Here is a 26906-nt window from a genome sequence, read left to right as displayed (position 1 = left end):
GGTACTGGCACAAAAACAGACACATAGATCAATGGAACAGAATAGAGAGCCCAGAAATGGACCCTCAACTCTGTGGTCAACTAATCTTCGACAAAGCAGGAAAGAATGTCCAACGGAATAAAGACAGTCTCTTCAACAAATGGTGTTGGGAAAATTGGACAGCCACATGCAGAAGAATGAAACTGGATCATTTCCTTACACCACACACAAAAATAGACTCCAAGTTGTTGAAAGACCTCAATGTGAGACAGGAGTCCATCAACATCCTAAAGGAGAACACAAGCAGCAACCTCTTCGACCTCAGCCGCAGCAACTTCTTCCTAGAAACATCGCCAAAGGCAAGGGAAGCAAGGGCAAAAATGAATTCTTGGGATTTCATGAAGATAAAAAGCTTTTGCACAGCAAAAGAAACAGTCCACAAAACCAAAAGACAACGGACAGAATGGGAGAAGATATTTGCAAATGACATATCAGACAAAGGGCTAGTATCCAAAATCTATAAAGAACTTGTTAAACTCAACATCCAAAGAACAAATAATCCAATCAAGAAATAGGCAGAAGACACATACAGACATTTCTGCAAAGAAGACATCCAAATGGCCAACAGACACATGAAAAAGTGTTTAACATCACTTGGCATCAGGGAAATGCAAATCAAAATCTCAATGAGGGCGCCTGGGTGGCTCAGTCAGTTAGGCGACTGCCTTCGGCTCAGGTCGTGATCCTGGAGTCCTGGGATCGAGTCCCGCATCGGGCTCCCTGCTGGGCGAGGAGCCTGCTTCTCCCTCTAACCTCCACCCCTTTCATGTACTCTCTCTCTCTCTCAAAATAAATGGATAAATCTTAAAAAAAAAAAAACCTCAGTGAGATACCACCTCACACCCATCAGAATGGCTAAAATTAACAAGTCAGGAAACGACAGATGTTGGCGGGGATGTGGAGAAAGGGGAACCCTCCTACACTGTTGGTGGGAATGCAAGCTGGTGCAGCCACTCTGGAAAACAGTATGGAGGTTCCTCAAAAAGTTGAAAATAGAGCTACCCTATGACCCAGCAATTGCACTACTGGGTATTTACCCCAAAGATACAAATGTAGTGATCTGAAGGGGTACATGCACCCTAATGTTTATAGCAGCAATGTCCACAATAGCCAAACTGTGGAAATGGTCTAGATGTCCACTGACAAATGAATGGATAAAGAAGTTGTCGTATATATACATAATGGAATATTATGCAGCCATCAAAAAATGAATCTTGCCATTTGCAACGATGTGGATGGAACTAGAGGGTATTATGCTAAGTGAAATAAGTCAGTTAGAGAAAGACAAGTATCATATGATCTCCCTGATATGAGGAATTTGAAAAACAAGACAGAGGATCATAGGGGAAGGGAGGGAAAAATGAAACAAGACGAAACTGGAGAGGGAGACAAACCATAAGAGACTCTTAATCTCAGGAAACAAACTGAGGGTTGCTGGAGTGGTGGGGGGTGGGAGGGATGGGGTGGCTGGGTGATAGACATTGGGGAGGGTATGTGCTATGGTGAGCGCTGTGAATTGTGTAAGACTGATGAATCACAGATCTGTACCCCTGAAACAAATAATACATTATAGGTTAATATAAAAAATTTTTTTTAGGGGCGCCTGGGTGGCTCAGTTGGTTAAGAGGCTGCCTTCGGCTCGGGTCATGATCCCAGGGTCCTGGGATCGAGCCCCGCATTGGGCCCCCTGCTCAGCGGGGAGTCTGCTTCTCCCTCTGCCTCTGCCTGCTGCTCTGCCTACTTGTGCTCTCTCTGTCAAATAAATAAATAAAATCTTAAAAAAAGAAATATTAAAAAAATTTTTTTTAATTATTTGAGAAGTAAAAAATAAATAAAATTTGGACTTTGTCCTTTGAATGGGATCTGTTCTGTGGAGCCGGGATTTGGAGTGGGGAAAGGGGATGTGGAACTTTAGGGGCAGGAAAACTGGCACGAAGCACGTTAAATCACTGTTGGTGAGAACATGACTTGACTTAATTGCAGCCTTCAACTCATAAATGCACATTATCTTAGCACCCAGAACCCTGGAAGTTTTTGACATCAGTTTCGTTTCTTATTTAGAGCTAATCGTTGACAGCCTATCATAAACTAGAATTTGCTGGCAACATTTAGCATCTACCATGCACTTTCAAATCCTTGAAACTGAGGTTTAGAGCTACGTGGTCAGTGGGACCCAGTAAGACATTTTTTATATAAGGAGCGATATGATACAAAGAACCTAGAACTGAGTAAGAAAACTTGCTGTAAACATGCAAATCAACAATGCCACAGAAGTACACCCTTGTGGTTTGTTGGTATGTCAACAGCTTGTTTACCATTCAGGTCCCAGGATAGGCAGTGAGGAGGTGACTAACTGGTAAGGCTGGAAGAAGGGAATGTAGTGGGTGACAGTAGGAGCTTTGAGCCTTTTGGAATCTACTTTGTGAGAGGAGAGTGGGGCCTTCCTCAAAGATGTGGTATTATTATTCTGTCATCAGCAGGAAGCAATTCTCAAGAAACCTTTATTTTTCACACCAGTAAGCCTTGGTAGCAAGTTGAGTGGGTTTGTCTTGTATCCATGGTTAGGAAACACAAGGCTCTTTATTTGAGCAGAATTCCTAAGAAAATTTTCTGTGTCAGATGACTATAGGTAATTCTGTCTGTCTCTGTCACATCTGTCTGAAGAAACTTTAAGGCATTGTTTGTATTACTTGGAGGGAATTTGGGACTACTAAGGTGGTTTCTTAAATGTTTTTGTGCATCGATGAAGTATGACTTCTTAGACATGTCAGCCATCAGCAGGCCTTTTTCCTTTCTAAGTGGGACCATATGGGACAACTTTGTATTAATCTTGTGTTTAACGGCCTGATACTGAAAAGCTTGACACTACCCCCACCCCTGCTGCTGCTGCTGCCAGTTGATACCCTCCCTGCAGAACTCTTGAAGTAGACCAGGGTCTTCCTTGCTCATTCTACAGCTGGGGAGTATGCTCTGATTGAGTTCCTATTGAAGTAGCACAGATCTCCTTTCAAGTCAAGGATATCAATAAACCCATCCCAGGGAAAAGCCATGGTATGCCTGTTACACATCTTAATGGCAACCTAACTAAAAGAGGAATACAAAGTCTGATGCTATGCCATAACTGATCCCTTTTGGGGATACCGGTTAAGAGATTTTAGTAGAAGGGGCGGCAGGGGCACCTGGGTGGTGCAGTTATGCATCTGACTCTTGGTTTTGGCTCAGGTTGTGATCTCAGGGCATGAGACTGAGCCCTGCATCAGAGTCCACGCTGAGTGTGGAGCCTTCTTAAGATTCTCTCTCTCCCTCCACCCCCCCCAAAGAAAAAAAAAAGATTCTAATATAAGTTACAAAAACTCCAGTCAGCTGGCTTAAGCAAAAAAAATTTACTCTCTTGTATTAACATGAAGTCTCAGCTGTGGTAGGGCAGTTTCAGGGTTGGAAAACAGCTGTTTAATGTCCTCAAGAACTCATTTTTTCCCCCATCTTTCACACTGCCATTCTCAGTGGCTTAGCCTCACTCAGGATGGCAAGATGGTTGCTGCAACTTCAAACTTCAAACTTCATATAGAGTCAGAGTAAAATTCTGGGGATACAGGAGGATTATTTCATTCTATATATCTCTATCAACAAGGAAAACCTTTGTCAGAATACCTTAACAACTTCCTAACATCCTCTTATATCTCTTAATCACTGGCCAAAAAAGGAAACTTGGCAAAGTCTAAACTTTTGGTTCCCCTCTTTGACTCATTCCACTTGGCCACATGGAAGAGGGGAGATAGTTGAACAGTAGTGAGGTTCCATATTAGCAGAAGCGAGGCAAGTGAAGTAGTAGAGTCTGCTGCACCAAGTGGTTCATGTATTTCCCAGCATCTGAAATCTGAGCACCCATGAATAAGGGCATTGGAAATAAGTACTGTACTAAATAGTCCTAGTATATAGTGGATGCTCAAAAAATGTGGTAGATGACTGATATAGTAATATTCTACTTCAACTTTTACTGTAAGATGCAGATTTTGTTTTCCACATTAACATCTCTGTGGCATCTTACATTTAATGGTATCTTGTAATTACTATCAGTGACAGCCAGTTATATGAAAACCTGTTGATACCTGGTGAGATTAAGAAAGGTCTAATATTCAGACTGCTGAGAGTTGGTAAAATATCACTAGTTTGCTTTAGGTATTAGTGGGGAGACATTGCAATATATGGGGCAAAGCACAGGAAATAGCTTGTGGTCTGTGGATTGACATCAGCTAGTTTGATTTCAGGTATTTGACCTTATGTGTATTTACTCCCTCTCACTTATTGAAGGCAATGGGTTGTGAAGGACCTGTTGACTCAGTAGGCCAGCAGTAAAGCTAGATGTGAGGAGACTAATTTTTCTTTCTCATTACATTCACAAAGCTAGGGAACCTCCCTAAGTGTGTTTTTGTGGCCCTGTCTGCTACTATATAAATGAGTTTATACTACACTTCACAGGAATCCTACGAGTGGCATTCCAAGAAATAGGAAGTTTGGGAAGCAAAATAATTCTTAAATTAGCATTTTCAACGTGTGATTGTATGTAGTGATATAAACCTTGCTAAGAGTTCTAAATGTTACATTATTTGAATACTACTCTACTCAATGTTCACAGCATTTTCTAGTATTTGAATATTCAATGTATTAGATAAAAAAATGAATATTCAATGTAGGCTACAGTTCTTTTAAATATTATAAATTAACTTTTTAAAGATCTGTAATGAGGGGCACCTGGGTGGCTCAGTCGTTAAGCGTCTGCCTTCGGCTCAGGTCATGATCCCAGGGTCCTGGGATCGAGCCCCGCATCAGGCTCCCTGCTCTGCAGGAAGCCTGTTTCTCCCTCTCCCACTCCCCCTGCTTGTGTTCCCTCTCTCACTGTCTCTCCCTGTCAATAAATAAAATCTTAAAAAAAAAATCTGTAATGAGTAAAGAGTATGAAAATGAATTTAAAGAATAACTTAAGATTTTAGGAATTCCTGAGAATCCAGAGAATTCCATTTCTCTGTATGTGAATCTGTCAGAATTTCAGAAGCACTAGTGCCTGTGCCTGGATTTCAATTCAAGTGGGTTTTAGGATTTTTAGCAACAGTTCCATGAAGGGCCACAAGGCGGAGGTGGTGCCTCATGGAAGTAGCTGGTTTTGTCTCTATAAACTATCACACTTGGTTTTTTACAGCAATAAAGTGTTTTTTTTCTTTGCTGAACAAGATTTCAGAAATGTCCATACATCCAGCCTATGTCTTCTAAATATTTAAGGGAGAAGTCATACTACACAAACTCTTCTTGAAAACAGAAGGGGAGGAATTCACCCATCAAGCCATCTGGGACTAACATTTTCTTTGTTTTAAGTTCTTTTAAGTTCTATTTCTTTAGTAGTTAAAATACCTATTCACATTGTCTGTTTTTACCTGAGTGACCTTTGGTAGTTTTTATCTATCAAAGAATTTGTTCATCTCATCTATGTTCTTGATTTCATGAGCATCAAGTTGTTTATACTGTTCCCTTATTATCATTTTAATGTCTGTAGAATCTGTTGTGATGTCACCTCTTTCATTCCTGATATTAGTAATTTTGCTCCCTTATTCCTTCGTCTGCCTAGAAGCTTTTCAATTTTGTTGATCTTTTTAAAGAACTGCCTTTTTGTGTCACTGATTTCTTTTTGTGTTGTTTTCCTGTTAATTTTTTTTAAAGATTTTATTTATTTATTTGAGAGAATGAGATAGCATGAGAGGGGGGAGGGTCCGAGGGAGAAGCAGACTCCCTGCTGAGCAGGGAGCCCGATGTGGGGACTCGATTCTGGGACTCCAGGATCATGAACTGAGCTGAAGGCAGTCGCTTAACCAACTGAGCCACCCAGGCATCCTCCTGTTAACTTTATTTATTCTTTATTTACTTCCTTTATTTGCTTTGAGTTTATTTGCTCTTTTTTCTAGTTTCTTAATGTAGATGCTTGGATCATTGAGACCTTTTACTTTTCTATGTAACCTTTTAATAAATTTCCTTTTAAGCACTGCTATAGCCGTATCCTCCAAATTTTGATATGTTGTATTTTTATTTTCATTCAATTCAGAATGTGTTTCATTAATTCTGGAAAATTCTCAGCCATTTTCTCTCTCTCTTTTTTTTTTAAGAGTTTTATTTATTTATTTGACAGAGACACAGCGAGAGAGGGAATACAAGCAGGGGGAGTGGAAGAGGGAGAAGCAGGCTTCCCACGGAGCAGGGAGCCCAATGTGGGACTCGATCCCAGGACCCTGGGACCATGACCTGAGCCGAAGGCAGACGCTTAACAACTGAGCCAGCCAGGCGCCCCTCAGCCATTTTCTCTTAATGTGTTATCTCTCCTTTGTTATTTTTGCTATCTCTGTGGCAGTCTGTTTGACACAGTTGGAACTATTACCATTTATTCCCTTATATTTTAACCACTTTTTTATGATTTTCAGCTCCTATTTTTTTTAATATTCTCTTTAATTTCCTTGGTTCTGTCTTTAAATTTGCTGACCTCTTTTTCAACCTTGCTTAAATCCATCTATTAATATTTAAATTTTAATGACTGTATCTTTCATTTCTGGAAAGTCTTTGTAGTTTTTTTTTTATTTTTTTGTGTAGTAATTTAAAAAAATTTATCCTTCCCTTTTTCACGTTAAACAGGCCATTATCAGTTTATGAAAAATTCATGGTATTATCCTATTTGTATATCTGCTTGACTCTTATTTCAGGTGGATTATCTACCTTGTTTGTTTTATAAATTTTGATTGGAACATACCTTTCTGAGATTCTTTTTCTGTCCCACCTACCCCATCCCTAAAAAAAAATCTTTTCTTCCCCTCTCCTCCCATGATAATTCTTATGAGTTATCATAAGGATAGTGGAAGCTTCCCTTCAGAGAAGTGTTTTTTTGTTTTGTTTTTTGGTTGTTTTTAATGCTTCAAGAGTGTTCACTGATTGATGTCTGTTGATTGTCTTTTCCTGGGTCTTCATATGCTGAAGTAATTTGGGATTGTATCCTGAATATTTTTAATATGATATTATGAGACTCTGAGTTTTATTTAAATCTGCCAGTTTGGTGGTACTTCAAGTTCTGGTCTACATCAATATGCCTGTTCCTATTTACTTTTCAGAGTCCTTAAATAACTGCTTCATGGGGCACCTGGATGGCTCCGTTGGTTGAGCGTCCGACTCTTCATTTCAGCTCAGGTCATGATACCCAGGTCGTGAGATCAGGCCCCTCGTGGAGCCTGCTTGAGGATTCCCTCCCCCTGCCCCCCCCCACCTTGGGAGTGCGTGTGCGTGCTCTCTCTCTTCCTGTCTCTCTCTCAAATAAATAAATCTTTTAAAAAGACATTTAAAGGGGCACCTGGGTGGCTCAGTCATTAAGCGTCTGCCTTCGCCTTGGGTTATGATCCCGGGGTCCTGGGATTGAGCCCCGTGTAGGGCTCCCTGCTCTGCGGGAAGCCTGCTTCTCCCTCTCCCACTCCCCCTGCTTGTGTTCCCTCTCGCTGTGTCTCTCTCTGTCAGATAAATAAAATCTTTAAAAAAAAAAAAAAGACATTTAAAGAAAATAGCCGCTTCATGCATTCTTTTATTTTATTATGTTAATCACCATACATTACATCATTAGTTTTTGATGTAGCGTTCCATGATTAATTGTTTGCGTATAACACCCAGTGCTCCATTCAGTACGTTCCCTCTTTAATACCCATCACCAGGCTAACCCATCCCCGCACCCCCCTTGCATTATATCCAGGTTTTATAGCTTTGTTCAGTGGGAAAGATGGGATGGAATGTGCTTATTCCATCTTACCTAGAACCCTCCCTCCAGAGATTTTACATTTGCTTTATTTAAATGACACTAGCTCCTGACCAATTTTTATGTTAATTTCCTGAGATTTGAACCTCAACTTTCAGTCCCAAACCTAAATTAGTCACACAGGCCTTAGTTTGAATTCTGAGATGAGCTGAGCCCAGCAGAAACAGACAAGAGACTGTATTTAGTAGGCAGACTTTTTCTAGTCTGTCTCTTCAACAAAAATGTTAGCTTTATGCAGGGAGTGAACCTTTAGTCACTCAACTCCCTTTCATTGGTGGATCCAAGGGAACGTTAACATCAGATGGTCATATCCAATTTGATGGTCACATCAAATTCTTCAGGGCTATGGTAGCATCTGACCCATTAGTTTTCCTTCATTTGTTTTGGCACCTGTGTATTTCCCTTCTTTCCTTTAATGTGGCTGTTCATTAAATATTTTAAGTTTCATATTTTCTCTAGCATTTATAAGGGTTTGTAGCAGAAAGATTTTCAGATTTTCTTGATCACTGTCTATTGAAACAGAAGCATTTTCTGTAGATTTTTTCTTTTAAAAATCAACCGAGGGGGCACCTGGGTGGCTCAGTCGTTAAGCGTCTGCCTTCAGCTCAGGTCAGGATCCCAGGGTCCTGGGATGGAGCCCCGCGTTGGGCTCCCTGCTCTGCGGGAAGCCTGCTTCTCCCTCTCCCACTTCCCCTGCTTGTGTTCCCTCTCTCGCTGTGTCTCTCTCTGTCAAATAAATAAATAAAATCTTTAAAAAATAAATAAAAATCAGCTGATACACATAAAAACAAAATTAGAGGCCCAAATGGGATAGTACCTCATTTATTGCTAGAATTAATGGAATTTTTTATACACACATGTACATGTAAGTATAAATGTGTCTGTATATGTTTTAGGCTAGAAACGATTACATTTATATTAAATAAGGATTAAAAGTCTCTAGAAAAAACTATTTGCTTTGGAAAAAATATTCTCAGTGTAATGAAATTAATACTGGTCTCAAATTACTACTTGCAGATACTGTAGAAAGGGCAGTTTTAATCTTTGAGAACAAAAATAAAACCACTGCTGTAAATAACTAAAGAGAACTGAGGTTTGTGTGGTTACTTTTTTTTTTTTTAAGATTTTATTTATTTATTTGACAGATAGCAAGAGCAGGAACACAAGCAGGGGGAGTGGGAGAGGGAGAATCAGGCTTCCCGCGGAGCAGGGAGCCCGATGCGGGACTCCATCCCAAGACCCTGGGATCGTGACCTGAGCTGAAGGCAGAGGCTTAATGACTGAGCCACCCAGGAGCCCTGTGTGGTTACTTCTTTATCTGTCATTTGTTTGGTGTCTTACATTGTCTCAGCATCCAGTGTAAAATTCACTAGGAGTCTCCATTTAGTAGATGAGGAGACTTCCTTTTCCTTTCACTTGCAGTGGTTTCTCGCCAGAAACACGTTCTCCCCTTCTTTCCTGCCAGGAATGAGTAGTGACAGCGATATTGAATGTGACACTGAGAACGAGGAGCAGGAAGAGCACGCCAGCATGGGAGGATTCGATGACTCTTTCATGGCGCAGCCCCCAGATGAAGGTGCAGCACCTGGTGTCCTTTTACAGAGATTAATGAAATGTTTCTTCTGCTGCTGCAGCTGCTGCTGCTTTTTCTTTCTTAATTATTGTCATTTGAGAGACAATATTCTATGGGGTAAACGATACAGTGAATAGCAATAGGTACCCCGGCTGGTCAGACACCTGCGGGCTGCTGCTTGGTGGAGCAGGGCATCTGAGCATAGCTTCTGGGTTGTACAGAGTTGTTTAAAATAAAAACAAAACTGAGAAGACTTTTCAACAGAGGCAGTTTGTGGCCTGCAGTGCCTAAATATTTAACTGTGTGCCCTTGTATAGAAAATGTTTGTCAACCCCTGCGGGGGGTTCAAATGTTATTAAATGTTATTAGCCTAGCCTAACTTTTTAAAAGATTTTTCCTTATTTCTTAGAAATGCATTTAGTTGAGTGCAGCATCGTTTTTTAAATTTCCTCTTCCACCCAAAATAGTTTTAGGAATAAAACTCACTGAGAGAAAGTCATTGTTAGTATTTTTGCTTTGTTTTGTTTTAGGAGTACAACCTAATGATTTGATATTATGTATACAATGTGAAATGATGAGCACGATAAGTTTTAGCTAACATCCATCACCCATTGGCAGTATTTTATCCAGAGACGTTAATGATCAGTCTGAGCATTCCTCTGCAAGATTTCCTGGAATCACAACATTGTCAGGCTCATGCTAGTTGTCAGCTTTATAATTTTACAGATTTCCCTGATGTTCTAGTGTCTTTTTCAAAACAGAGCTAAGCATTGGATGATTTTTTAAGTATTATGACACTTTTAGTAATTTTCTCTGTTTCTGAAAGAAGCAGCCAAATTTTGGGCAAGTTATTTTGAGTGCTGATAGGTTTGTAGTGATATCTGCATGTACAATTTAATTTGCTTTAAAATACATTTTATGTTTACAGAGGTAGTCTTCAGAGTATATACAGCCTCCTCATTTCCTCTTCCCTTCTTCAGCTGCTCCCACAGTGTCCCCAGGAGGACAAAGTTAGGCAGTGCCTTTCCTCTTCTAATTTGTGGGTATTACACATCTTACTTTTTCTCATTTATTTTCCCTTTGTGCTTGCTTATACCTGACTCAGGTCACAAATTCTTTGAAGACAGAGGTTTATCTACAACCCAGTACATCTTTATCACTTAAATAATATGCTTGGTAAGATCATTTAAAGACATGGAAAAGAAAATACTGGTCCTTAAATACTGTTATTTGCTTTTAAATTTTTCTCTTAGATACGCATTCCAGTTTTCCTGATGGTGAACAAATAGGCCCGGAAGACCTCAGCTTTAATACTGATGGAAACAGTGGAAGGTAATTTTCAAATCAAGAGAACTGACTTGCAAGCTACCTTGACCCTGAGATTTGCTGTAGTTGATGCTCAAATTTGTCATCAGTCAGATAATCAGATTTGGTCTTATTTTTTCATCTTCTCTACTTGAAATAGTAATTCTGAAGACTGCACAGTTGTAGTATATGACATTAGTATGCAGGAAAAAATTAACAGCGTGGGAAGAAGAATTCTGTGTAATGTAATGAATTAACAGTGTAGTCCTCAATTAATTTAGTAAGTTAGGATATTTATAAAAGGAAGTTTGTTTGCTACAATAGAAAGGTCATTAACCGCCACACAGTGTGTGTGGAGACAGTGCATGTGCTCAGTAACCTGCTAACCCTCAGTGCTCTTCTGTCCGTGGCTAGATGCGCAGTTGTGTTTAAATGACCACCTTTAGATTTTGGGTTTTAATTAGAGTTTATAGCTTCATTAATGCCTGTAAATTAGGGAACAGAAAAATTACTTATTTGTAGATTCTGCCCTGTAGATACTTTATGTGAATAACTAAGGCAAAACTAGACTGAGTCTCCTCTTTGGAGTATGTTGGCTGACTGAAGTTAATTTATTTACCTGTTCTTGTTTGTTCAAGTGCAGGCACACTGATTATTGGCACATAATCTTTCTGTTGTATGACTTTTACAAATATAATTTTAAATGAGTGAAGTTCATGTGAATTGGTTATGTTTCCCAGTCATATGAACACATGGAAGATCATTTAAAATTACTTTTTTTTTCTAACTTTTACTAAACAACTATAGTGCAACAAGCATTTTAAAACCCTCTTTTCTCTTTTATTTTCATTAGTTGAACATTGGTTTCAGTGTCAATACATTTAAAGATTCATACATACTGCACACTGGTTTACATGAAACTGTGGTATAATGTTTATTTTCATATTCAGTTAGCCCAAAATAATTGCCAGACTTTCCACCGTGCTCCTACATTTGTGTTTGAGCTGCTATACTATTTGTGAAAATTACACTGAAAGTTGATAAGACTATTGAAGAAGCATGAATATAATACACACATGAGAGGCGCCTCATCTACTTCTATTTTACTTATTTCCCATGTCTAATGTCTTGCCAAATGCTGTGATTCATGGTTTGCTTTTGTTCAAAACGGTTCACACTTTTTGTTAATAAAATGAACTTGAGAAAATATCATGCCTCTGCAATTTATTAAAAGTGGGATAGGAAGCCCCTGGGTTTTTTTCCTATTCACATTACCTGTGTATGATAGAGGCTGTTAAGCTGAGTAGACTGTTAGTAAATGCATGGGGAAAATTAAGAGACTTACTTAGACTCTTGGTAATATATATGGGTACTTTTTCTTCTTAAATGTTAGTTGGAAATATTTAAGTATTATAATCATATAATAAATAAAAATTTAACATTTGCTTACTAACATGCTAAGTGTTGGCATGCTGTTGTATAGTTATTAGGTGGTTTATCATGCAATAATACTCTAGGGCATTACTGATACGTTCTTTTAATGAGACGCATCAGTTGGAATCCACAAACACAAATATGATTGACTACTTTGAATCTCTCGCTATTGCCAACTCTTTTTAAACTTATATTTGATTCAAGCACTCGGAACCCATAGATCTTTATATCCTGTTTGTTTTCAAAATATGGAAAACTACATGTGGTTAAGAACTAAGAAAAGCCTGAGAAAAGACCATTTGGGGAAATTTACTTGTAAATACTTTAGCATGGGTGATTTAATCAGGAGATTCTCTTGGGTCATTAATCTACATAGTAGCATTTTGGGATATCCCCCTGCCCTTTATTGGGAGGAGGTACACTTTTTTAAATCCAAATGTTGTTAACCTTTGCTCTTAATTTTCATGACCTTGAGTTTTTTGTTTTTTTTAGTCCATGGATTCCCTAGAATGGAATAGTGATATTTGGATTGTGGTATATTTGGATCTTGAGAATTTTTCTGGCTTTTCTTATGCTTTCAAGTTATGTATAAAAATCAGGAGTGCTGCCCTTATTTTAGATGAATTGAGAGCTGGTTGAGACCCTTTTAATTTGGTAGAATTTGAATTCACTGTATCAGCAAGACTATTTTTGGTTGTTACAGCTGTAGGAAAATTTGAAGGTATTTAAGTTCTTTATACTTGCACCAAAACTTTGGAGGGAAAATATTTTGAGCTTAATTCGTATATTCTCGTGTATTTTAGGAACCTATTTGTACCATATTCTGATTCCATATTTAAGAATAAAATCGATCTCTTGAAAAGCAAAAAATGCAAGGTTCTAAGGAAATGATATTGAACCTGCCCTCCTGGTATAAAATCCTCTATTTTGTAATTAAAGTTGACAACAGGTTTTACCAAAAATCAAAAACAAACTGGTAGATAACTAAAGGACAGAATGAGTATTCAGAAGTAGTTCTACTGTGGTGAAGAAAATCATGTCTATTTTGTTGGGCTCCAGCTCACTTCAAGTCATGTTGTTTGAGAATTATAAAATAGTAAGAAATATGTAGCATGTATAAATTCTCACAGTCCATTGAAGAAGACCTTTGGGATTCAGTTAACAAGTGTCTGGCATTCTCTCTAGGTAGACAAACTACTGTCCTTGAGCCAAATCCCTACCACTCGTTGTTTTTGTAAACAGAGTGGTATTGAAACACAGTTAACATCCGTTCATTTATGGATGATCAGTGGCCGCTTGTACCCTACAAGTGGAGGAGCTGCTAAGGAAACCTGTTGGCCCCAGAGCCTGAAATATTTACTCTCACACTCTTTACAGATAAAATTTGTTGGCCTCTGCTCTGTTGATATTAATGGGAACTTCATGTGTTTTTAGTATAGGAGGTTTAGACTTAAAACATTTTTAAGTCAAAAAGATGAAACATTTGATTAGTTCTTTTGTGCTTTGTTTTGTGGTATGGGGTGATGGGCAGCTACTATCCCATTATAGACTCATAAGAAGCCTGAAAGACCCAAAGATTTCTTCAAAAATGAAGGACCCGTTAGCTTTTAGTAGTGGGATTGAAAAACAGAATTCCTTTCCCAGTTCCTAGCCATGTTAATATAGTACACCTGCTCCCGACTCCTCAGTGGTGCCCGGAAGCCTCGTGTTTTCCCTCTTCCTCCATGTGGTATGCCTGCTTTCGCTATGCTAGATTGTAGGACGCTTTGAGTGAGGGAAGAAGTCACAGGAGAAGGTACCAGTTTTCCCTCTCCCCCCATCGGTGGTTCATGATCTGATCTGCAAGAGATCTGGCTCAAAAGAGAGCTCTCTCTCCCCCTCCCGCTCCCCCCCAGTTCTCCTACTTGTAACTCTCGTTACCTGCATGCAGTCTGTGCCGCCAACATTCCTCTACTCTGCTGTTACTTTCTGGCACTTTGTGTACCCTAACAGTCCCCATCTTTTCTTTCTTTCTTCCTTTCCTTCTCCGTTTTTTTTCTTTATACTTTTCCCCTTTTAACTGAAGAGCATAGTAGCTCAGAGTCTTTCCTTCCACCATTACCTTCAGTACTTAGTTTTGTTTTTTGTTTTTGTTTTTTAAGTAAACTCTACTGCCAACAAGGGTTCGAACTCAATGGCCTCAGAGTCACATGCCTTAGTGACTGTGCCAGCCAGGTCCCGCCAGTATTTAGCATTATTATCTCACATTTGTTCCTGGAAAATTCCTTCTTTCTTTCTTTTTTTTTAAAGATTTTATTTATTTATTAGAGAGAGCCCAAGAGGGGGTAGGGTCAGAGGGAGAAGCAGACTCCCTGCTGAGCAGGGAGCCCGATGTGGGACTTGATCCCGGGACTCCAGGATCATGACCTGAGCCGAAGGCAGTCGCTTAACCGACTGAGCCACCCAGGCGCCCTGGAAAATTCCTTCTTAATAAATGTGTTCTCTTAGGCCTAAGGATATAGTAGTTAATGCTTGCATTGTGCACAAACATGTTTCTGGACAACTTTGACCAACTGTGTCATTGAATCCTTAAGTAAACCTTTGAGGTAGATGATTTGAGTGTCGTACCCATTTGGCAGAGAAACATGCAGTTCGGGGAGGGTAGGTGATTCTCTCAAGGTTCAGCACCACTGGCAAGGATGCAATGAATTGCCGGTCCTAGTACATTTTTCAAATCATCACACTTGAACCAAACCCAGCATTTTTATACCTAATAATTAAAAAGCTAAAGACTGCCCTTCTTTTTACTTTTATTTTGAGATAACTTTAGAGTTACAAAAGAGATAAAAAAATCTTGAGTTTCCATATACCTGTTACCCAGCTTACTCAGCTGCTTCTTTTCTTGACGTCTTCTTTAACTGTAGAACTGTAATCAAAACTAGGAAATTAGTCTTGTTTACAGAACTGTTAATTACAGAATTTGTTCATATTTCACCAGTTAATTCATTAATGCCCTTTTTCTGTTCCACGATCCAGTCCAGCATCCCACAGTGCATTTAGTTGTCACGTTTCCCTAGTGTCCTCCGGTCAGTGACAGTTCCTTATCTTTCCTTGTCTTTCATGACCTTGACATTTTTAAAGAGACCAGTTATTTTCTAGAATGTTCCCCTATATGGGTTTGTTTGATATTTTCTCGTATTTAACTGAGATGAAGCATTATTGTGGGAAAGGCTACCACAGAGGTGATGTACCCTTCTCAGTGCATTGTATCAGGGGCTATATAAGGCAGATACTTATTTTTGATGATGTTAATCTTGATTACTTGGTTAAGGTGATGTTTGCTAGGATTCCCACTATTTATGGTTTTTCCCTTTGTAATTACTAAATATTTGGGGCAAATACTTTGAGACTATGCAAATATTCTGTTTTTGCTTTATCTCTACTAATTTTAGCACCCACCAGTGCATCTTGCCTATAACAGTTATTACTGCAGTGTTCTAATATTTTCTATTTCCCTAATTTCTTATACATTTATTATTAGGATTCTGTAAGGAAAAGTCCCTTCTTCCCCATTTAGATTTTTTATTCAACCACTTATTTATCAGTGTGGACTTGTAGATATTTATTTTATTCTTTATGATCCAATATTATCATTATTTTACAGTTTAGTTTGTTCCAGTTTTAGCTATCGGAAATTCAGGTTAGCTTTTGTACCCTTTTGGTATGGTCCATCGTTCTTTCCCTCCTCTGCCGCCACCAGGTGCTCCAGGCTTACCTTACCTTGTCTTTTCTCTGACCTTTTTTTTTTTTTTTGGTCAGTGGTATTTAGAAAGTAAGATTGGGATGTTAAGGTGTGCTTACTGTTACTAGAGTGTCACTGCTTCTAGCCCCTCTCAGTGGATAGAATAGAAACCACCTATATACTTACTCACGCAAACATAGCTCTGTAGATCTTTGTATCTACATATATGTAAATATGTTTTAAGAAGACAAACCGTGAGTCTGTATTGATGCCTACAATACCAGTCCCAACTCCACAGCGCTCATTTTAGCCTTCCCTTTTATTTATTAGATCTTTCTCTTAACAGCCTGGCTCTCATTAGCTACAGTATATTTACTTACTCATTCAACGGTAACATACAAACCCAGCAGTTTCAGAACCGTTGACCTATAACCCTTGTGAGGAACAGATTTACCAACTACAGTACAGTGTCGGTATGCAGTTTTTTGTTTTTAGCCTTCAGTATCATGACAAACACTTCCCCCCCCCAAGTTATTTAGGTCCTAAGATTCAGAGTTACATCAGTTCCTTTCTGCACCATCCTCGTCAGTGTGATTATATGATTTACTTGTAATAAAGTAAGATTCATCTGTTATAGTCTGCATTTTGTCCTCCCCACATATCCTGGTTAATCTTTAAATTTACAGACATTAAAATTCAGTCTTTGAGGTATAATGCAGTGTATGTGGGTTTAGCCAAATACAGAGTCGTGTGTATCTGCCACCATAATACTACATCGAACAGTTCAGTCACCCTCAAAATCCCCTCATGCTAGGCAAATCCTCCCCACCCCCCAACAATTGCTGACAACCATGATCTGTTCTCTGTCCTTTTAGTTTTCCCTTTTCCAGAGTGTCATGTAACTAGAATCAATACATAGCCTTTCACTTAACAAAATGCAGTTAAGTTTCATCCATCATGTACTTCATTCCTTTAATACTGAGTAGTATTTCACTGTATGGGTGCGCCACAGTTTATTTACCCTTTGAAGGACATTTGGGTTATTTCCAGTTTAGGGTGATTATGAATCTTATAAACATTTGTGTATAGATTTTTGTGTGAACATGAGTTTTCATTCTTGAGAGGAATATATGCCTTGGAATGGGATTGCTGGGTGTGTAATAAAGAATCTGGCTGGCCTTTGTCTCTGGTTCCTGGGATATAATCTCTTAGTCCTTGGAATTTCCGGAATGGTAGAAGTGTCTTTGTTATTTATGGTGGGTCCTGACAGCTTATGCTAATGAGATAACTCAGGATGGCGGTGGGGGAGCTGGCACACAGAAAGACTAATCATGGGATTAGAGGATTGGGGCTACAGTCACTTCATATCAGCCTGAATAGTCCAGCCTCATTGCCAGTGAGTCTGGCACACTCACCTTATGAAACCCCAGTAAAACCTCTGGATACTGAAGCTCAAATAAGCTTCCCTGGTAGGGAGTATACTGCATTGTCATCCATTGTTGTTTCAGGAGGAACAACATGCTCTGTTCATCAGAACATCAAAATGCTCTGATCACAAGGAACCTTCACATGGGTACTCTCCTAGACTTCACTCTGTGTGTCCTTTCTTTTGCCTGGTTTTAACGTTTGTCCTTTTGTATAATAAAACTGTAATTGTAAGTAGAGTATTTCCCTGAGCTTTGTGAGTTGTTCTAGCAAACTTTCAAACCTGAGGGGATGGTGGGAACCCCCAAATTTGTAGTCAATTTGTCAGAAATGAGGGTGGGCTGGGGACCCCCAAACTTGGCAACTGGTGTTTGAAGTGAGAGGACTTTGCCCTTAAACTGTGAAATTTGGCCTGACTCCAGGTAGTTAATGTCAACTCATCTCAGTGAGTTATGTGGTATGTACTGCTTCACTTTATAAGAAACTGCTGAACTTTTCTAGATGTGGCACTGCCATTTTACATCACCAGCAAATTATAAGGGTTCTAGCTACATCTTATAAACACTTGCTACTGTCAGCATTTTTTAATTTTTATCTAGTAAGTGATACTGGTTTTGCTGATATTTTGCTGAGGATTTCTGCCACCTATATTCATGAGGGATATTGGTCTATAGTTTAGTTTTTCTGTCTTCATCTGATTTGGTATCAGTAATGCTGACCTTACAAAATCTTTTTCTGAAGAGAATGTATAGAATGTGTTATTTTTAACATATTTGGTAGAATTTACCAGTGAAACCATCTGGAAGAGATTTCTTTTTCCTAGGTGTGTGTTTTTGGTATTTTTCCTGCTCTGTATTCTCTAAGGTTCCTAGATCTACAGTTTGAGGTCTGTCATTAAATTTTCAGAAATTCTCGGCCATCATTCAAATATTCCTTCTGCCCAGTTCTCTTTCTCTGCTCCTTCTAGGATTCCAGTTATGCATATGTTAGGCTGATATTGTTCCACAGCTCTTATATGTTCTGTTCTGAGTGTCTTTGTTTTCCCTTCACTGTGTATCTGTGCACACATGTGCATGCACACGCCTTTTTCAGTTAGGGTAATTTACGTTGATTTATCTTAGTTTTAGGTGATTCTCTCCTCGGCCACGTACAGTCCACTGATTAGCCAATCCGAAGCATTCATCATCTTTGTTATTTTACATTTCTAGCATTTCTATTTATAGTTTCTCTTTGCTGAAATCGCCCGTAAGATCTTACATATGTTGTCCACCATTTTCATAACAGAATCTGGTTCTTTTTTGTTTTTTTTTTTCAGAGTTGTGTATTTTTTCTTTGACTTATAGTTGATACACAACATAGTGATTCAACATCTGTATACAGTATGCAATGCCCCCAAGTGACAGCTACCATCTGTCACCATAAAACACTATTACAATACCAAAACTGATTGTATTACGCTGTAACTTTTGTCCCTGTGACTTATTCATTCCTTAACTGGAAGCCTGTATCTCCCACTCCCTTTCACCCATGCCCCTACTACCTTCTCCTCTGGTAGCCATCAGTTCTCTGTATCTATGGGTCTGTTTCTGCTTTTTGTTTTTAGAGTCCACATATAAATGAAATCATTTTTGGTTTCAGGTCTCACATTTAGGTATTTCATCCATTTTGAGTTTATTTTTGCATATCATGTTAAGAGTGTGGTCCATTTTTCCTACCATCATTTATTGAAGAGACTGACTTATCCCTTTTGTGTACTTTTACCCTTCGTCATAGGTTGGCCTTGTGGGTTTCTGGGCTCTCTCTGTTCTGTTCCACTGATGACTAGGTCTGTTTTTGTGCCAGTACCATACTGTTTTGATTACTACAGCTTTAGAGTATATCTTGAAATCTGGGATTGTGATACTTCCAGCTTTGTTGTTGTTTCTCAAGATGGCTCTGGCTATTAAGGGTTGGAGTCTGGGTTCTGATGTCTTCTGGAGTCTTCTGTCTTCAGAACACATTTTTTGTTTTCATATGGCTTTATATATTTTGTTGAAAGTGACATCTTGTGTAGGGCAGTAGATCATTTGAATTCTTTTTACACCTGAAAATGGGCAGGTCTTTCCTCCAGCTTAGACTTGCATTGCAGAGTCTGAATTAATCTAGGTTAGGAGTTGTGCTTGGTTTGAGGTTCATCATTGCAATAATTAACCTTAGCACTAAGTAAATTATCTTTCCTTTGAATAAAAAAACAAACGACTCATGGTTTTAAATTGCTGGGTTTTATTAAGGTATTGGCAAAATTTCAACATACATCTTACCTGAATGAACAGTTTTAATAAATAAAATATGAAGGATCACTCATGATTACAACTGAACTCAAAAGTGAGCTGTAGAGCAGGTCTGTAAATTAATAAATATACTTGGTAAGAAATGATTCACTTCATTCGCTTCACTCCATAGAGAATTCTTTGCAGAGAAATGTCATGAACAAGGGAACAAAGCCTGTCTCTCACCAAAGAGCACCTAGAGTAAGAGTTAACAATGATGTATCTGTGGATTATCTCATACATCAGAGTTTATTAGAGTATTTCCTTTTCCAGAACAACTGCTGTATCAGTCTGGAGTTCCTGTTTTTATTTGCTTTTTTCTAATTAGTACAATAAGTAGTCTTCAAAATAGAAGATAAAATGTTGCTAGATGAAGTAACAATTATTTTTCAAAACAGTACCATTTGTCTGGAAAATAGTCATGTGATAATACTGGCGGTATCTTATTTTGAAAAAAAAAAACATTTAGGCTATTCACAGGTTAGAACAGAAGGGTGAATAATTTGTCCATTAACATGACAGGATTTTAAAAGGTGAAAAAAGTATGTTCTTTTGCTAATTTATGATTCAAAGAAAAATTGTCCGAAACGATGATGTGACCAAAGCTATAGCATCCCCCTTTATGGCCTTGCGTAGGTGAGAATGGTCATCAAGTGAATACATTGTATTTAAACACTAAAATAATAATTTACAAATCACTTTCTCACAAAGCCTTGGCAAGCCTTTGATGGGGAAGGAAGTACTTGAACCACAGCAGTTTTATCTGTAAACACTGAACTTCTTTATGCATCATTTTCATCTGCCCATCAGATGTTGCATTTCTTACTGGCACAGTGTTCCAACAATGGAGTATGGTTGTCATGAAGATGCGGCGTGACACTATACCACCACGTTGACATTATACCACTATAAATGTGGTCAGAATCAGACTCAGTGTTGACATTAACATTGTTGACATTGTCCTTGGAAAAGGTGTTACTTTCAAGGATCCTCCTAGTTAAATGCAACAGAAACTTTAATCTTATTAACTCAAGGACAGTGGATGGCACTTCTAGGTAAAGAAAAGGTATATACATATGTGTTTCCACCATCCTCTTTAGCACAGATATGAGTGGGATTAATTGCCCCAGTGTTTGGTGCTGTAATGTTGCTAAACCTCAGATATCCCTCAAAAGTACACATCTAGAAAGTGAACAAAGGAAACCTTTAAGTTAGGGACTGATTCCCTTTGAAACTCACAGTGAATGTACAAGGAGATTGTAATGACTTCATTTGGTAACTTGAAGTCTTTTTCCCTAACGAGTACTACACTTTCTTGTTTATATTTGTTTTACTATTTCCTATTCTAACAACACTTTAGCAGGCAAACAAATTGATGCAGATCATGTTAAATTGAAAAAGGGATACCGTCACTCTTAAGGATTGAGTGTAGGATTTTCACCACCACTAAATTACACAATTAGTAAAAGTACAAAACACGTAATTCACAGACTATTACCTCAGCATTAACAGTTAATATATATTATATATACTGTCTAATATTTTTACAATCACCAGATACACCATCATTAAATACAAGTTACAGAATGTGTAGATACCATTAGTTAGAGGGGTACTTATTGCTTACATTAGCAAGCAGCAAATAAGGGCACAGGATTTGAACTGAAGGGAACTACTTTCTATCACCAGTGGCATTAAGATACAACACTGCATTTCACAAAGCACTGCTTTTTACCTAGTTTATAGAACCAAGAGCAGCATGTATCATACCAATAACCACTACTTTTTAATATTATAGAATTTTAAAGGACTTACCTTACAAATGGTACCTAACTACTCTATAAATATGCACGTTGTGAACAAATGAATAGTTGCTATTTTTCACAATATTGGTTTATAAGTTGACCACACTAGAACTACTTTGCTTTGTTTTCTAGAGGGCTACTGGTATGAAAAATGGAATTAACACTGCTTATATAGTCAGATCTACAAAATTCAGACCCTTAAGGATGTGTGGTCTGCGTTCATCTGAGTTTTATCCAACCATTTTTCCCCACTGAAAAAAACCTATCATTTGTATCTTTCCTTTCACCTTCTTTATTCTGCTCAAAAATAGTAGCAATGGACAACTATAGAAAATCTTTAAAAAACTGTTTAATTTCGATAAGTGCTTTGGATTATAATGTGTACCAATATTCTGCTGCCTGTTTTCTTGTTTCCTTAGATAATTTGATTTGAAACTGACACTGCATCTGATGGGTTGTTAACAAGATCTAGGCTTCAGAAAATGACAGATGTGAGTGAGGTCCGTGTATGAGGGTCAAACATCAGGTTGGTGAAAAGATTCTGGTACTATATTCGGAGCCACATTTATTCCCTCCTCCTCAGCCATGTGTCACGAGACTTGAGAAAAAGAATAAATGACTTCAAAATCACGAGAAATATTGAAAATCTCTACTTACACCCAAATTCTTAAAAATAAAATGTACGGATTAATCTGATCATTGGTGAAGTGAAGTTTTTGTGTATTTGCCGTAGCTACACTGGCGTCCAGAACATGCTGTGGTCTTTTAGTTTTAAAGCCTAGGAATCTGAGTTTCCATTATGGGTCTGGGGAACATAAAGTAATTGTATTATTTTGTAAAAACACAGGCAGTGGACGTTTCTTGGCAAGAGCATTTGGTCCGTTCCCCCCCACCCCCCGCCAAGTGGTGTGAGTGAGGGGCAGCTCCTATCCATTGGCATGGCTGGTCCACAGTTGACTAGGGGAGGGAAGGAGGTCATGTGGTGATATTCATGATTCTCAAGAGAATCAGAGGCTGCTTCACTGACTGAATCTGATTACGAGTTTATTTGCTGTCTTTAGTTGAAGATACGCTTGTAGCTTGAAACTACAGAACGGCAAAAAGCAGACAACTTCAAATTATCAAATGTAAGTATTGAAATGAGAAAGACATCCTCTCTGCAGTCTGAAGTGGCATGGAGCAGGACTGTGGAGCTTTCTCCATTCCTAACTAAATAGACCTCAGTCTCCGTTTACCTGCCTTCTCCTTTGCACTTGGCCTCTGGGCTCACTTTAGGCAGTACTTTCACCTCTTTCACACCAGTTATTTCATTCCCTTGGGAGAAACAATTTTAGAGAAGTTAAAACCAGTATTTTTCATTCTCCAAAACCACTTTTTATTTTGTAGTAGTATATGCCTTTGCTGTCTGTTAAGGGGGAAAAAAAAGGCAGAAAAAATAGAAATACTATTTGATTTTTCTTTTTTAAATGGCAACTTGATTCTAGTATATTTGTACCTAACATCATCTCCATTAAACCAGTTTTGTTCCTGAGATGAAGGTACAGTGAAAAACAGCATCATAGGTTAAAACCAGTTGACAGCGGTCTTCTAAAATGACAAATAATAAAAATCCCGCCAAAAGCACCATAACAGGTTATGAAACTCCCAAATAGCTACACAGCCCTAGGAAGTACTTTTTAATTCAGAAAATTTTTATCTTTTATGTTACAGGAAAAAAAATCAGTCTTTTTGATTATATACCACCTCACAAGTCAGAAAATATGACACTTTTATGCTAGTTTTCTACTTTCATTGTAACCAATTAAAACCCATATGGCTTTTAGTCTTTTACCAAATGAAAAAAGAGAGGAGGGTTTCCCTCATAGTCCCCAGTCTTTTGAGGAACATCCCCCAACTACATCTGATTCTGCTTTAAGTTTTCCATAGATATATTAGGCACATCAAACCAGATTTCACCTGCATTGAGACTTCAACACTAGATATCCTGACTAAAATAACTCACAAACTTCCACTAGTGATGTGAAGGGGTAGTAAGTGGGAGTTGTATGTAGGTGTGGAGACACATCACAGGGACCAGTTGTATAATTTTGCTAGTGAAACCGCCAGTACTTTTTTTTGTTTTAGATTGAAAACACTACTTTGAGTTTCCTAGAGATCTATTTACATTTAAGAATTGAGCCATCCATGGTTTCATAATGAAGCACATATATTTCAGAAATGTCTACCTTGTTTCTACTCTGACAGTGGTGTTTTTATTGGAGGAGAGCTAGCTAGCCTACTTTAAAGGGGAAGTTTTATATTTTGTAGCTCGAGGGAAGGCCTGGATCTGGAGTATCGTTACTCTTTCCGAGCTTCCTCATCATGTTTGCACTATATCCTTTCCAAATATTTTGCCTCCACGGCAGAAAACTTCTGAACAACCTAGTTCTCTTCCCACTTCGAATAAGTGAGGAGAGACTAGTGCCTATTTTGCGGGAAGGCTCTTGAGCAGACATAAATGAATACAACTTTGGATTAAACCTGAATCCGTGCCGTCTCTTTGAATAACGATAGCGTAAATGAGACAATCTGGAAACTCTCTTTCCCAGGAATTTGAACTGTTCCTCTTCCAACCTAGGACAGACAGGAGACAAGCTCTCCATTCTGTATATCTGCTGCCCTGTTGAACCCAAATTAAAAGAGGGAAACTCTGCAGCACCACTCTGTTCAGGCAATGATGATTGAACTGATTTTTTCTCCATTATTAGCTCATTAATAGAATTTGCTTTCTTTGGTGCACCAGGACCAAACATCTCAATTGGTGGCAAAAACTGGGCACTGTGAGGTTTGCTTGCTTCTATTTGTGTGAGATCTAGGTAGCCCGGGTCTTCCAGCACGTTGATTTGGGACCCTGGGCTCAGGCTAGTTCTATCAGTGAATGAATCCACGCGCCCATCATAGCCTAGATCGGCTGGTGCTGAGCACTGGTGCTGAGGCCAAGGGCGTTTGCACTCTCCATGATTCTCCTTATCATCCCCACCATCTTCTTGCCCTCCTTGAAAAGAGTTCTCTGTCCAATCTGATTCCTCACTAACATTTACAGCTTTGTTCATGTCCCTCAGGAATACCACAATAACAGTGATGTTATCACTTGACCCAGCATCACGAGCTGATGCAACTAATTTGTGGGCAACCATGCTACTGTCTCCATTATTCTCCTTCAGGTGGTCAGATACAACTTTGACTGCCTCATCAGGATTCACGGTGTCATAGAAGCCATCACAGGCCAGAATGAGGTAGTCTTCAGTCCCATCCAAAACAGTTGAGGCAGAATCTGCGTCCCCACAGATATATGGCTTATGTTCAGCGTCTCCTGTGGGAATTAGAAAGGAGGTCAGATTTTGGTTTACCTTGCATGTAAGAATGTTTATGGCCAATGCTGTGACTGATCACAATTTATTGGATTGTGATCTGAATTTACTGGAAAGAATTTATAAACTAGTTTCAGATAAAATACTTGAATTCTTTGTTAATCAGATGCTGCTCACTCCTTACTTAGTTAAATAATTGCCATTCACTGGGCTTAATTTCTCACTAGCTTACACTCTGAATCTTGTGCCTCTAGCTATGATTTAGGCTTAGCTGAGCATGGCAACAAATGTCAAATCTAAGTTTTTTGCTGCACTGAAAAATTCAGTGTTACGTAGGAAAATTTTGTTGGTTAACAGATCTTTTTTTTTTTTTTTACTAGTAAAGTTTGATTTAATTGAGATTTGAGAACAAGTCCACATTGAAAAACAAACCAAAGTTGTGGTCATTCTTTTCATTAAATACTTAATTTTCTGTCCTTGTTTTCAAATTAATAGCTTTATGCTGCTAGCACAGAGAAAGGTTTGAGTTACAAGGGATTTTTAAAAAATCAAGTCCAACTCCCCTCAAGCCAGGAAAAGTCATCCCAAGATTCAGATAAGAGAACTAGAATGTTAGTCTCTTGGTTCCCAATCCAGTTTGCTTTCTACTTTTTAATGCTGCTTTTACTTGTAACTTCTAGAGAACAACTGGAAAATGTATGGCCACATTTCTCTCCTCTTCAGGGACTACCATATTCTTGCTGTCTTCATTTGTCTCTGATCGAACCCCCACCGTCTTTATTGCTGTTGTTCATTCTCCACTTGTGAACAACTGTGAGAACCCCCAAGGCCCTACCGGGTCATTATTTCTTCTTTGTTTAGTTCATGCACTTATAGAATGACATTTGAGCCGGGTCTTGAAGGGTAAGTTAGTTATCACCAGGCAGAGAAGGGCTGGCCCTCGGTTGAAGGAATTAGCATAAGCAAGGCACAGAGGCAACTATGAAGCAGTAATGTGTAGCTTTATATGGGGTCCTTGGAGTGGAGATAGAAACCTAGCCTAGTGTGGGCTCAAGGTCGCCCCAGTCTATCACCAGACTATGGAGAAAATTAATCATCTGCAATGCATTCTGGATCTTTCAGATCTGGAGCACTTCCCGATCCATTCACTCTACATTCGTTGTTTTCCTCTGGGTACTTGGAGAGAGCCTAGCCAAGGGGTCCCTAGCCTCTTGGGTAACCATATAGCTTATTAATACAACAAGGGATACTCGTTTACTACTGCTTTACATAGAAAACAGTATTTAGCAATAATTCCTAGATTAGGGTACCATAATTGGGAAACAGTAGTTAAAATTTATAAAATGTTTTATCATTTGTAAAGTAATGACATACAGCTTAGTGGTTAAGGATGCCAGCACTGGAGTCAGACTGCCTGGATCCAAATCCTAGCATTTGTTACTTAGAGACCCTCATCAGTTACTGTCCTCTCTACAGTACTAAAACTGATTTTGGACTAGGGGATGATAAAATGAAAATAATTATACATAAGTTATCTGGTTCTGTCATCACCTGTTCTAGGTTCTCTCTTACCCACATAAGGTTCTCTCCAACACTTCCCATCCCTGTTTAATCCTCCGATAGGCCCAGAAAACTCAATAGGCACCCTAGAGACAACTGCTAGAACTGGTGTGGGACACACTGAACAACAAGATACTAGATAAGAAACTAGTCTTTTTCATACAGTTGCCAGAACCATCTTCCCTCAAACATGGTTTTGATTCCATCAATTTCATACTTTAGCTCTTACAGGCTACTGGGAGGCATCAGGTAAAACTTCCAATCATGAGATTCAGTGTTCTCCACCAATCTGCTTTACTAAATTTCCCCATCCCCTACTCCACCTGACTATTATCATCATCATTATTATTTTCTGAATTCCAGCTCTAAAAATAAATGTGATCTGAGTCATACTGTTCCCAAAAATCTTGTTTTAGTGCTTCAATTAAAAGGCTACTGCAACTGTTAGTTTGGAACAGAACATACAAAGATTTGCACAGGGAAAATGCTGCCAAAATTCTGGCTTTTCACCTGCTCTACTGTTGGATGTCAAATTCATGACATTTCGCCCCCAA

The 26906-nt window shown here is 38.7% G+C and overlaps 2 protein-coding genes across 8 annotated transcripts in view; one reads left to right on the top strand and one right to left on the bottom strand.

Moving 5' to 3' along the window:
* The window catches only part of TRIM37 (tripartite motif containing 37), a 134834-nt gene extending 112705 nt beyond the window's left edge, over positions 1-22129 (top strand). For 4 of the 7 annotated variants that reach the window (XM_028109170.2, XM_028109172.2, XM_028109166.2 and 1 more), the window contains 3 exons: positions 9336-9446; positions 10697-10775; positions 21862-22129. In XM_028109170.2, coding sequence (XP_027964971.1) covers positions 9336-9446; positions 10697-10775; positions 21862-21865 — 194 coding nt within the window. In that variant the 3' untranslated portion in view covers positions 21866-22129. Of the gene's footprint in view, positions 1-9335; positions 9447-10696; positions 11958-21861 lie in introns of those variants that run through there. The other 3 variants (XM_028109171.2, XM_028109167.2, XM_028109169.2) reach the window with 1 other exon arrangement.
* The window catches only part of PPM1E (protein phosphatase, Mg2+/Mn2+ dependent 1E), a 183479-nt gene continuing 176146 nt past the window's right edge, over positions 19574-26906 (bottom strand). The window contains exon 7 of the mRNA XM_028109173.2: positions 19574-24794. Coding sequence (XP_027964974.1) covers positions 23737-24794 — 1058 coding nt within the window. The 3' untranslated portion in view covers positions 19574-23736. The remainder of the gene's footprint in view (positions 24795-26906) is intronic.

The sequence above is a fragment of the Eumetopias jubatus genome, unplaced genomic scaffold (assembly GCF_037043125.1).
Source record: "Eumetopias jubatus isolate StellerSeaLion01/CBP00866 unplaced genomic scaffold, mEumJub1_p1.0 scaffold_10, whole genome shotgun sequence".
NCBI lineage: Eukaryota > Metazoa > Chordata > Mammalia > Carnivora > Otariidae > Eumetopias > Eumetopias jubatus.
Note: the sequence above shows the minus strand (reverse complement) of the source record. Positions and strands in the feature narration are given on the sequence as shown.